This window comes from Nicotiana tomentosiformis, chromosome 9 (assembly GCF_000390325.3).
Source record: "Nicotiana tomentosiformis chromosome 9, ASM39032v3, whole genome shotgun sequence".
Lineage (NCBI taxonomy): Eukaryota > Viridiplantae > Streptophyta > Magnoliopsida > Solanales > Solanaceae > Nicotiana > Nicotiana tomentosiformis.
In genome coordinates, this window is record NC_090820.1 from 64,612,825 (window position 1) to 64,624,881 (window position 12,057).

A 12,057-nucleotide genomic window follows, 5' to 3' on the forward strand; every position below is an offset into this window, starting at 1 on the left:
AAATGGAACTTCATTTCATTGAATTTGAAAGGATAGAAGGGTTAACATCACAATAAAGCAACTAAAATATCGGGATTACAACCCTTAAAATAATCCAAATACAGAAAAAACAACAAAACAGGCTACCGAGACTCCTTCCTGATGGGAAGAGGAGTTGCTTCCCAGTTGCTGACTGAGGTATCTGGACCAATCAGTTGAACACTTGCACGGCTAGGGCCCTTCCCAACTTGAACCATATTAATCTCATAGAACATCTCCTTGAGACCCTGGCAAACTCCGTCAATGTCATCCTGAGTAGAAGGATTTTGGACTTCTTCAAATTGTGGCTTGACAAAAGAGTAGGCAATGTGAGGGATTGGTTTGGACAGATTCCAACCATTCTTTTTGCGGGCCTTGGCTCTTTCTATGTCAGCTGATGTTGGTTTAAAGCCCAAGCCAAAGGTATTTTTCTTCGAAAATAGAGCAATGGGGTTCACAATTCCTTGCAGAGAGGATCCCAATCCTTTTCTTGGTTCATAGCCGTTCCTCAACATCAGCGAAGCTACCATCATAGATGTGGCTAAAAGATGGGGATGCAGAATTGGTTTTCCTTCTTCCACTTGGTCCACCTCTATCACCTCAAATGCTTGATATATGATGGATTCACATCCTTCCTTGGCCTCGATATATGGAATGGATGGGTCTTTATAGACGGATGAGTCGTCCTCCCCATGAACAATAATTTCTTGCCCGTCACACTCGAATTTGACCATTTGATGTAGGGTGGATGGTACAGCTCTGGCCATATGGATCCACGGCCTTCCCAAAAGAAAATTATAGGAAGTTTCCATATCTAACACTTGAAAGACAATGTTAAAATCAACCGGACCGATTGTCATGGTGAGTTCGATTTCCCCAATGGTGTCTCTTTTTGAACCATCAAAAGCTCTGATGCTGACATTACTGGTTCGAATTCTGTTAGTGTCGATGTTCAGCTGTTGTAGAGTAGAAAGAGGACACACATCTACACTTGAGCCTCCGTCAATCATGACTCCTTTTACGTAGTGCCCTTCACATTTGACCATAAGATGCAAAGCTCTATTGTGGCCAGCCCCTTCCTCAGGCAAATCATCATCGCTGAAAGTAATTCTATTTACTTCAAAGAATCTTTCAGCCATTATTTCTAGCTGATTCACCGTTGTCTTTTCTGAGACATATGCCTCGTTCAGAGTTTTGATCAACACACGACGATGCTCTTCTGAAGGCAAAAGCAGAGATAACAAAGATATATGAGCAGGAGTTTTCCTTAGTTGGTCAATGATTGAGTAGTCTTGCAATTTCATCTTCTTAAAGAATTCCTCTGCTTCTTTTTCTACAACGGGTTCTTTCACTGGAAATTGACTTTCCCTGGCTTGCTTAGCTTTTCTCAATTCCTCTGGTGAATAATACCTTCCTGAGCGGGTCAAGCCCCCCATTTCACCTGTTTCTTCAACTATCTCTTTTCTTTTGTATGTCATGACAGTCTTGTTATAATTCCAAGGAATAGCTTTTGTGTTTGTCACTAGGAGTTGGGCAACAGGTCGGATCACGACTGGCTCTGTTATATTCCTCAAACCATTATTCAGAATGATCTTTTGAATGCCTCCGGGGATGTAAAGTTTTGGCCCACCCAATTGAACCGCAACCTTTTTTGTGCTTCCAGGAACATAGAGAATCGTTTTTTCAGAACATGCCAAGTTCAAACTAGAATTCTCACCTTTCACCATCAATGCTGCCAATTGCGGCGGACTCACTATCACTTTTGGTTCTGGCCCTATGGTTCTAACAACCATCTCTGTCTTTCCAGACTGCTTATAATCCCGATCATCACAAATCATCCCAATAAAATGTGTATTATCATGAGTTGGGAGCGGATTGTTTTTGATATTAGGAGTATCCTCATTGTTTGTTACCATAATTGCCTTTGCTTCAATCAAATTTTCAATGGCTTTCTTTAATGTCCAACAGTTTTTAGTACTATGCCCTTGGGTGTTAGAGTTATACTCACATCTTGCATTTGAGTCAAAACCTTTTGAATTTGGATTCACATAACGCGGCATAATAGGTTCAATCAACTTCAACTGCATCAACTTTCGAAATAGGCTTGTATACGATTCTCCAATTGGGGTGAACTCTTTCTTTGGCTCCTGTTCTCTCACATATTCTTGTCGGGGACGAGGATTATATGGTGCCTGAAAATTCGGCCAGAGTTGACGGGAGCCTTGTGGAATCGGTGCCTGCCATTGTTGGTGATTGGGAGGCCTAGCATAAGCCTGAGCATTAAACACTGTGTACTGTTGCAGGGGAACTGAGTATCGGGGACCTTAAGGCGGATAATAATGTTGAAGAGAATTGGATAGTCCTTGTTGAAATTGCACGTAAGAAGGAGCTATTCCCCTTTGAACTCCCCCGAACCCAGATGCCATCATGGATCCTTCCTCCTTCTTTTTCCGATTTCCGAAATTGCCTGACCCGCTTTGAATTGCTTGTGTGGTTGCCTTAAGGGCTGCCTGACTCACAATTTTGCCTGACTTCATGCCATTCTCAACTATTTCACCAATCTTAATCGCCTCAGCAAAAGGTTTACCGATGGCGGCCAACATGTAATGGAGGTAATCTGGATCCTGAGCTTGGAGAAAATGGTCAATCATTTCTGCCTCTTTCATTGGTGGTTTGACCCTAGCAGCCTGCTCTCTCCACTTGATTGCATATTCTCTGAAGCTTTCTGTTAGTTTCTTCTTTATGTTGACGAGAGAGGAGCGGTCTGGCACTATATTAATATTGTACTGAAACTGTTGGACAAAATCTTGAGCCATGTCATTCCAAACGTGCCAGTGAGAGATGTCTTGATCTATGAACCACTCTGAAGCAATTCCTGTCAAACTTTCCCTAAAATAAGCCATGAGCAATTCTTCTTTGCCTCCCGCTCCCCTTAGTTGGTTACAATACCTCTTCAAATGGGCAACGGGATCACCATGCCCATCATACTTGTCAAACTTGGGGGTCTTGAAGTCGGGTGGCAAATGAACATGATGAAACATGCATAGATCGTTAAACGAAACACTCTTGTGGCCCCCCAAACCCTGTATGTTTCTCATGGTTTGTTCCAAGCTCTTCATTTTTCTGGTCATTTCCTCTTGTTCCATATTCTTTTCCGGCTTTTCGATCTCAATTGGGAACACATTATGAGGAGTGTGCTTGTATGAATCTGGAACCTTTAAAGTCAGTTATGGAGAGTAATGTTGGGCATCATGAGCATCCAGCTGTGGATCATTATTGGACTTTTGAGCAAGAGCCGGTTGAGGGATAGTGAAAGTATGGACAATGGGTATAGTAGGTGGGTCATTTCTGAGGGGTGCGATTGGAGGACGTGGAATGGAGGTACTGGGGATAGTGGGAAGGTTAAAGCTCAGACTGAATCCAGGTTGGTACAATGGGTTACTTGTTATGGAGATAGGCACTTGAGTGGCAACTGACACATTATGAAGATTGTCCGAAGGCCCTATGGGTAGTGAGGGCGGTGCTTGTCCATTCACCCAGGCTTGGTACATCTCTGCCAATTGTTGCTTCAACACTCTTACTTCTTCAACCAGTCCTGAACCTTGTTCAACCAATTGTCCATGGACATCATCATTATCTGACTCATTCTCACTGTTGTTTGCCATTCTACTTTTTCCTTTTGATCTCGTGTTGTAAGGGTGAGTCGCCAGTTTAAACCACAAACCAACCACCTCTGTTTTACTTTATCTTAGAAAATGACAAACAACAAACGTGTTAGAGTTAGGCATTTTGCAGATATTAATCACACATTATATGTTATGCACCTAATGCCATTTTCATTTCTAAAATGATCTTGGAATGCTTTATGTTTCATCCCGGCTTATTGATTTATTGGTTTATTTTCATCTTGAATTTAGCGGTTTTTTTTTTCATTCATTTTTTATTTTATAGATTAATTATGGTTATGATCGCATCCGATGAGGATTGCCTACGTATCATGACGCCGCATGAATCAGACCATTACGTAGTTCAGGGGAAAATAATAATAGTAGATTTATTTTTTTTTTTTTTTAACAAAACGAAATAATACAATAACAGAAAGGACATTACATTGAAAATGACTTACCAAACTCTGACAAGACTAAAAGACAGCGATTTTAAAGATTCAACAATGACTCAAACTAAAACATAACTACTACATAAAAAGTTCTAACAACTACGACTATAATTCAACTCCACAATCTTCTGGCTTTCAAACACTGGAACATCTGCTCATGGTGGGGCTTGCCCTGGTTGACCCCCTATTGTACGGTACATCCTTTCTAACTCTACTGCAAGATGACGGGCAAAAGTAGGTGCATGCTCCAAAAACTTCTCATAATCCATCCCTTGGCAGTTCACATAACTTTGAGCGGTATAAATATCCAAATTATGAACTTGCTCTTTGAAGTACTGGAAATTCTGGTCTCGTTCTTGTAACTGCTGCTGGCGAGTGGTGGCTATCTCCCTTATGTGGCCCTCACGATCTAAGGCTGATTCCAACTGAGCCCGAAGTCTATCCTGCTCGAGTCTCGCCTGAGCCATCTCCCTATCAAAATCTGCATGCTGGTATTCTCTATTGTACCTTCTCATTTCTTCCAATTGTGCATGGAGCTGAGCTTCTGAACGTACCCAATGGGCCTTCTCTCTCTCTCTCGAATTGAGCCCTCTTTTCTTCAAATTGTGTTACTTGGCGATCCTTACTTGATTCGGTCTTCTCATTTAGCTGTACGATCTTTTCATTGGCTTTGTCCAATGACTTTTCAGTCTTTGCCAAGATTGGCAATGGTTCTCTGGTCTTTCCAACTTCTCACTGGCACTTCAGAGGCTTTCTTCATCTGTTGAAGTTGAGTACGAAGGGCTTCATTTTTGCAGATCAGACTCTTCTTTTCCCCTTCGGCTTATTGTTCTTGCAAGTCTTTCTCAAAATTGAGGTTTCTTAGCCTTTCTTCTAAGGCATGAATAGTTGTTTTGCATCCCTTTTCCCGTTCACCCCAAGCCAATCGTTCTTGGATTTTATCATCAAAGGCTTGAACATGCGGCCTTTTTGTGGGCCTTTTTGGCTCTGTCACATCATCCACGTGAGACCTCTTCCCAAACCATATAGCATAACCCGGATCTACCTTACCTCTCGCAGGATCTGGCACCTGAGTATCATATTTCAAGTAGCGACAACCATTCCAAATTTGCTGGATTAAAGCTTCGGGGAGTAGGGCTTCGGGGTGTAGCTCAATAACTTGCACACTCAAATCTTCATCCTTAGGTACTACTTGGTACCTTCCTAGCTGTCTTAGAACTCTGTGTGGCGCATACGGCTGGACACTTCTCAAACCCAACAACAGCAAATAACTTTTTATGGCCGATATGTGTATCACCTCTCTTAGCGGGAGCCATCCCAAAGTCCACTCAATTTGACTTGCATTTAAAGATCTTAGGTAGGATATCCAGGCTTCCACCCCTTCTGGAGAGTTGTAATCTTTTACTCTTTCTTCGTAACTCTCAATGAAATTGTCCTTGTTCGGACCATAGCTCCTGAACTTGGGGTGATGTCGGAGATGCTCAATCAACCACATTTGTAACAAAATATTGCACCCTTCAAAGAATTTTGCCCCGTACTTGCACAAAGTCAACGCCCGATAAATGTCTGATAAAATGATCGGGGCAAGAGTGTGATGTTCTTTGGTAGTGAGGACCTGTACAACCCTAGCTATGCGGGTATCAATTGTCCGCTTCTCATTTGGAAAGACCATAATTCCCAGAAACGCCATTATGAAGGCGAAACGACGATGAATCTACCATGTGTCTTTGTTCTGCTTGTTGTTAAGGCCCTTTTCATGCATTTCAAACCCATTTTGCTGCCCGAACCTAGAGTACAGGAAGTAGAAAGAACAACACCCTTCGACTACGTTGGTCTTTCTAATTTGCTTACTGATATTCAGAAGATCGAAGAATCGGTGTACAGAAAGATCCCTCGGGAATATGAGCTCCTGTTTTCTCAAATCCCTGCCAAACCCGGAATATCCAGCTATCTCTTCTAAAGTGGGAGTTAGCTCAAAATCGGAGAAGCGAAAAACATTATGAATAGGGTCCCAAAAAGTCACTAGTGCCTCAATCAAATCGTCCTGTGGTTTAATTTTCATAATATCTGTGAGGGCTCCCAGGTGCTTGGTGACCCATTTCTAACCATCTTCTCCTAAATCATACCACCACATCTCAAGCTGAAGTGGAGCCTTGTCTACAACTGTGAACGATGTGTTCTGGACAATGCTCATTTTGTACCTGTGGATGGTTAAGGTTAGGGTTGACACTAGTCTCAAGAGACAGAACCAATGCACTCCTTTTGCAAACAATCTTTTGTAAATAACTCAATTTTAAGAAAAATCAACGAAAAGGGAGGCTATTTTTGCAATTGTGACCGAAGAAAGGGTGGCTATTTTTGCAACTATGGCCTCTTCTTACTTTCAAGGATAGCTTTAGGGCCGGGGGAAGGGCATTATGGTAAAAGTGATTCCCAATTGACAGACACGTCCGTTCTTGCGAGAATAGCCCTTCAACAATTTTGAAGATGTTCTAAGGCTATTCCGACAGGAACGAATTGGGATTAACCGAAGCTGGATCTGTTTATTTGTTTTTTGATTAAAAAAACACTAGACACATTTCTTCTTTTTTTTTTAGTTATTTTATAAAAATGGGGCCGAACTCTATGAAGCTTGCCTACGTATCTCACATCGGGTGAGAATCAGACCCGCGTAGTTCGTAAATATTTCAGGAATAGGATGACACTTTTTTTTTTTTTTTTTGAAATATTCAGGCTTTTTTTTTTGGGGGTAAATAATGAGATTTTCGAAAATCGGGCAAATTGTCTCCCTCATATTTTCTTCTTTCTGGTTTTCCCTCAATATTTTTATATTTTTATTTTATTTTAGAAACCTGTCAACATGCACAAACCAAATTAAACATAATGCACAAGTAGCACATAAGATGCATCAGGATGGTCTTGTAATTTCGGGTACACCTGTCCTAGACGGACCCAACCCCTGTGCTGAGTCCCCAAAGTCAAATGCACATGATGCAAACAAACGTTCTTACTAGGGATCCGACATGAGGCTATGTTATTCTAGGTTTAAATCCTAAGGGGAGTGTTTTAGACCTGGCTTACCCAAGCAGACAGCTCAAGCCGAGGTGAGGGTAATGTACCGGGAGCACGAAAGTCTACCCGGCCTAGTTACTGACCCAACCTCGTTCTAATTGGTATGACTTCTAATAGAAAAGTGGGCCACGCGCACGTGTGCACCATAAATTTAGAAGACTCAGAAAGGAGGCGTAAGATGACAATTTAATACAGTTCAAGTAATATCAAAGCGGTAAATAAGCGACAATTAGCACATTAGACCCAAAAATATATTAATAACATCAAATCAATAAAGCCAAGTATAAATCATCTTATAAGCTCGAATTCTGAACCCCGAACCAGAAGTTCTGGGTTCTTGTCCCCAGCAGGGTCGCTAGAGCTGTCACACCTCCCCTTTTCTCGTGGGATAAGAAAGAAAAGAGTTTTTCCAATTTAAGTGACATTATTCGAAATGAGATTATTTATTTAATCAGAGTCGCCACTTGGGATAATTTCTGGTATCCCAAGTCACCGGTTTATTTGAAATCCCAAATCAAGGAAGTTTTGACTCCGAATTACAGTCCGCGAACACATAAGACCGGGTAAGGAATTCTGTTAACCCGAGAGAAGGTGTGAGGCACTCTCGGATTCCGTAGTTTTAGCACGGTCACTTTAATCATACCTGACTTAATTAAATTATTTAATTACTCATTTTAGAACCTATGTACATTTACCTTTTTATCGCATTTAATTGCTTTATTATTCATAATTATGGAATTATCTTGAAACGAATCACGCGTACGTGTATTCGTTTTGTTTGATATGTCATGAATCATGTCACGCGTACGTGTACACAATTAATAACACTTTATTATTTTTAAGATTGTTTTGTCAAAGTTGCGCGAACGCATACTTTGCCTTTAATTTGGGAAATCGTAACTATGTCACGCGAACGTGTACATAATCACGATAATTGATTGGTTAACACGCGCCTAAAGCATACTAGCGTATTTAGAGTATTCCATTTATCTATCTTTTTTATCTAAGACATTTAGTTATATATATATATATATATATATTTTTTTTTTTTACTTACTACAGGGAGTCTTAAATTAGTTTCTTACTCATTTCGCTCTCTCACAATTAATTTATATATATATATACAATCCTTGAAATGGCTCAATGAGCTGTACTCTCCCATAGACCCATTTCTTTCGGTACATCATCACACAAAAATAAAATAATAAATGTCCAACAATTCCAAACTAGAATCCAAGCATGATAAAATAAAAGAATATTAAAAAGAAAAGAAAATCACATTACAAATTGAACCAAATAAGATATTCACTATTAGTCACATTGGAAGAGAGATCAACGTAAAACTAAGAAAACTAATCAATGGAAATATCACAATCTTCCATTGAAACTTGTAACGTGAGTCTTTTGCAAAATTTTAAGAAAAAGAAAAATTCAAAATAACACATAAAAGGAAAAATTCAAATAAACTCCGACCCCAAAACAGACTACAAGGATTTTACATGAACTCTTGAAGGGAAGTAAAACTATTTTTTTTTAGAAGTGGTATTACCGCAAATTAATAGACTTAACATAAAAACTCATGATGGACTTGATTTTTAGCTTCAGTACTTCTTATTAATAAATTTCATGGCATCAGATATAACTTTATTGATTGAACTATTCTTACCCATTTACCAATGATATTATTTTAACACAAAAAATTTAAGAAAATATTTTAGCCAAAATAGTAAATAGAAAATACTTACATACTCAATATTCAAGAAATAATATTTTAAATACACAACAGGGATTAAGAGAAAACTAAAAAAAATACTACTCAGATAATAAATGAGATATAAACTATAGCAACACAATAACTTTATAATAGATCTTAATTCTTATAAAATAGCTATTTACAGTTTATCTTCCCACAAACACATTAAAATAGATTAAACAAAATATTGGAAGAAAACCTGTAATGTGAAGCTTCTTTACCAATAATAATAAAAACTGGTACGTACAAACTTCAGTTTCAAAATTTCCAAATGATAAAGACAGCAGCCAAAGGAGACAAAAACTCGGAATCGGAACCAAAGCAGTAACCAAACGTCCACTCGAATCTTTGCTTCTATTCAAACTCCATTTTTCTTTCTAAAGTTTCTTTAAAGAAATGAAGAAGCCAAATGTTTTTCAAACTCTCCGCTCAATAAAATCTTTTCCTCCTGTCTCTCTCTCTCTCGTTCTTTTTTTTTTAGATAGCAGTAAAGTTTTTCCTCCTCACCCCTAGGACACTTGCGACATTATTTTTTTTAGATTTTAAACTCCTATACTAAAATGTTTGCCGTAAATCACAAAATTAATGAAGTTGAGCAAAGCATAATAGTACCAAATTTCTCAAAATATTATAACTCTAAAATATATTAAATACAAACTCATATCTTAACATGCTAATTCAACTGAAATAAGTAAACCAATAACAGTAGGACATTTGATAAGCAAAGCACAAATTTATTAAAACAGTAAGTGAAAAGGACGAACCTTAGAGACAGCGGAAATACAGATAAAAATTTCTGAGTGATGGAACTTGAACTAAGATCAAATTTGGCTACGAAAAGAAACTTTTCCGGTGACCTTAAGCTGCCAATTTCAAGCTCTTCTTTTAAATACTCTTAAGCTCTCTTTCTCCATTATGATCAAAGTTTTTTCTTTTCAAAAAGTAAATCTCCCAGATGTTTCTTTGCTCTCAATCTCGTTTTTCTTTTCTTTTTCTAGTTTTCCTTTTGTTTTTCAGATCCCCCTCTCTTTGGTGGAGCAAATAATATTAAATAGCAAAGTTTGTTGGATGGTTCCTGTCCTCTCCCCATGAAAATCGGGTATCCAGGTTATAGTGGGTGCTTTTATTTTTTGAGTACAGAAGAGGGGATCGTGGGTTGCTGTATGTTGTTTAAAGTTCAAAAGTCAATATGTGCATGGGGTAATTTTGAGGGGAGACGTGAGGGAGGTGGGATTAACATGAGATTTATTAGGGAGTTAGTTGTGGAATATGAAAGAATTTTCTTATCCTTTTTGAACATAGAAACCAATTGCCAAGACTACTTAATCAAATATTAAAATAATAAAGCAAAATAATTATTTATACTAATATGAAAGAAATTATTCAAAAACAAATCACTACCTACTAAAGCCTATAATAATAGAGTACGTACTTATTTGAACAACACCTAAGTAATAATATTAATTAACTACTTTATATTTAAAAATAAAAATAAAAGGTATTAGTTAATTATTTTTAGATTAGAGAAATATAAGAAGAAAAAAAGAAATTAAATATTTAAACTAGAATTTAAATGACACTAAGAAAATTATTAAAGTCACTAGATTACTTATTAATATTCTAATTAAAAGAAACTATATATTTTTCTTTGTAAACTTTCTTTTTTTCTTTTTAACCAATAGAAATAAAACTCGTAGTCTAAGAAGGTGAATACATATATATATATATATATATATATATATATATATGTTTTTTTCAATTTTTCCAAATAAATTCTACTAAAAGTGAGATAAAAGTTTAAACTATTAATATTAGATCTATAGGAAATATTTACACTAAAATGATAAAGAATTTGGGTGTGGTAAAAAATTAGTTGTTCACAACCTGCATCCATTAAAGATGTAGCACCCCCGACAAAAGGGACATTAGTAAATATGGAATAGTACTAGTATGTAAAACTAAACACCCTCTCAATAGAATGAGTAACAGTAAACGGAGAATAAAATAAGAAATCAATAAGAGACTCAAACAGTATCAAGTGTCAAGTTAGGGGAAAGGTAAATTTAAAGTAAGTTTCAGTAATTTAAGTTGGGAGATCTTTAGCTCCAATAAACTACCATGTTTTAGCACCGAGTCCGATATCAGCCCGACCGGCTAAGCTGTCTCACTCCGAGACATACACTCACAATACCACCATGTGCGCGACATAGAGTCCGATCTCAATCTGATCGGCTAAGGTTCAAGTAATGACCTTAAGTTATGTTTTGTTATTAGGCCTATATGCAATAAGGTGACATGAGGTAACTCCCGGGTATGTGCATAGTAAGATGGCATAGTGATTTGAAGGCTTTGGAATGACTCTGGACACGTTCGAGGACAAACGTATATTTAAGTGGGGGAGAATGTAACGACCCGATCGGTCATTTTGAGCATTTGCACTTCGCTCGGTGGTTTGAGGGTATGAGTAGCTCCGTATGATGTATTATGACTGGGGTGTATCATTGATTTCTATTTTCGGGTGATTCAGAATTAGTTTGGAAGGATGAGATTCATGTTTGAAGCTTTAAGTTGGAAGAGTTGATCAAGTTTGACTTTTGAGTATTTGACCCCAGATCAGAGTTTGGATGGTTCCTTTAGGTCCAGATGGTGATTTTGGACTGGGGCGTATGCCCGGATTTGCATTTGGATATTTCTAGATGTTTCGGCACTAATTGGCAAAAGTTGGCAATTTGAAGGTTTGGAATGTTCGTAAATTTTACCGGTAGTTGCCTTTGATGCTATCGGGTTCAGATTATGGTTCTGGGAATTGCAATTGCTTCGTTATGTTATTTGGTCCTTGTGTGAAAAATTTGAGTTCATTCCGGGTTGATATTATATGTTTTGGCACGAGTTTTGGAAGTTGAAAGTTCAAAAGTTCATTATGTTTCGGGGCTTGTTGGTATGTTCGAACTGGGTCCCGAGGGGCTCAGGTGAGTTCCGGACGTGATTCAGTTCATTTTTGCCTCATGTTACATGCTGAAGACGGGTTGATGCTGCTGTTTCCACATATGCGGAAGTATGGACGCAGATGCAGACTAGTGGTCGTAGGACCGGAAAA

The 12,057-nt window shown here is 38.2% G+C and overlaps 1 protein-coding gene across 1 annotated transcript in view; it reads right to left on the reverse strand.

The window, feature by feature from the left end:
* Positions 1 to 2,555, reverse strand: part of LOC138898896 (uncharacterized) — a 32,689-nt gene extending 30,134 nt beyond the window's left edge. Inside the window, exons 1-3 of the mRNA XM_070185004.1 lie at positions 2,397 to 2,555; positions 1,261 to 2,291; positions 127 to 777 (exon numbers count right to left, since the gene is read on the reverse strand). Of these exons, the coding sequence (XP_070041105.1) occupies positions 127 to 777; positions 1,261 to 2,291; positions 2,397 to 2,555 (1,841 nt within the window). The remainder of the gene's footprint in view (positions 1 to 126; positions 778 to 1,260; positions 2,292 to 2,396) is intronic.
* Positions 2,556 to 12,057: the final 9,502 nt, after the last annotated feature.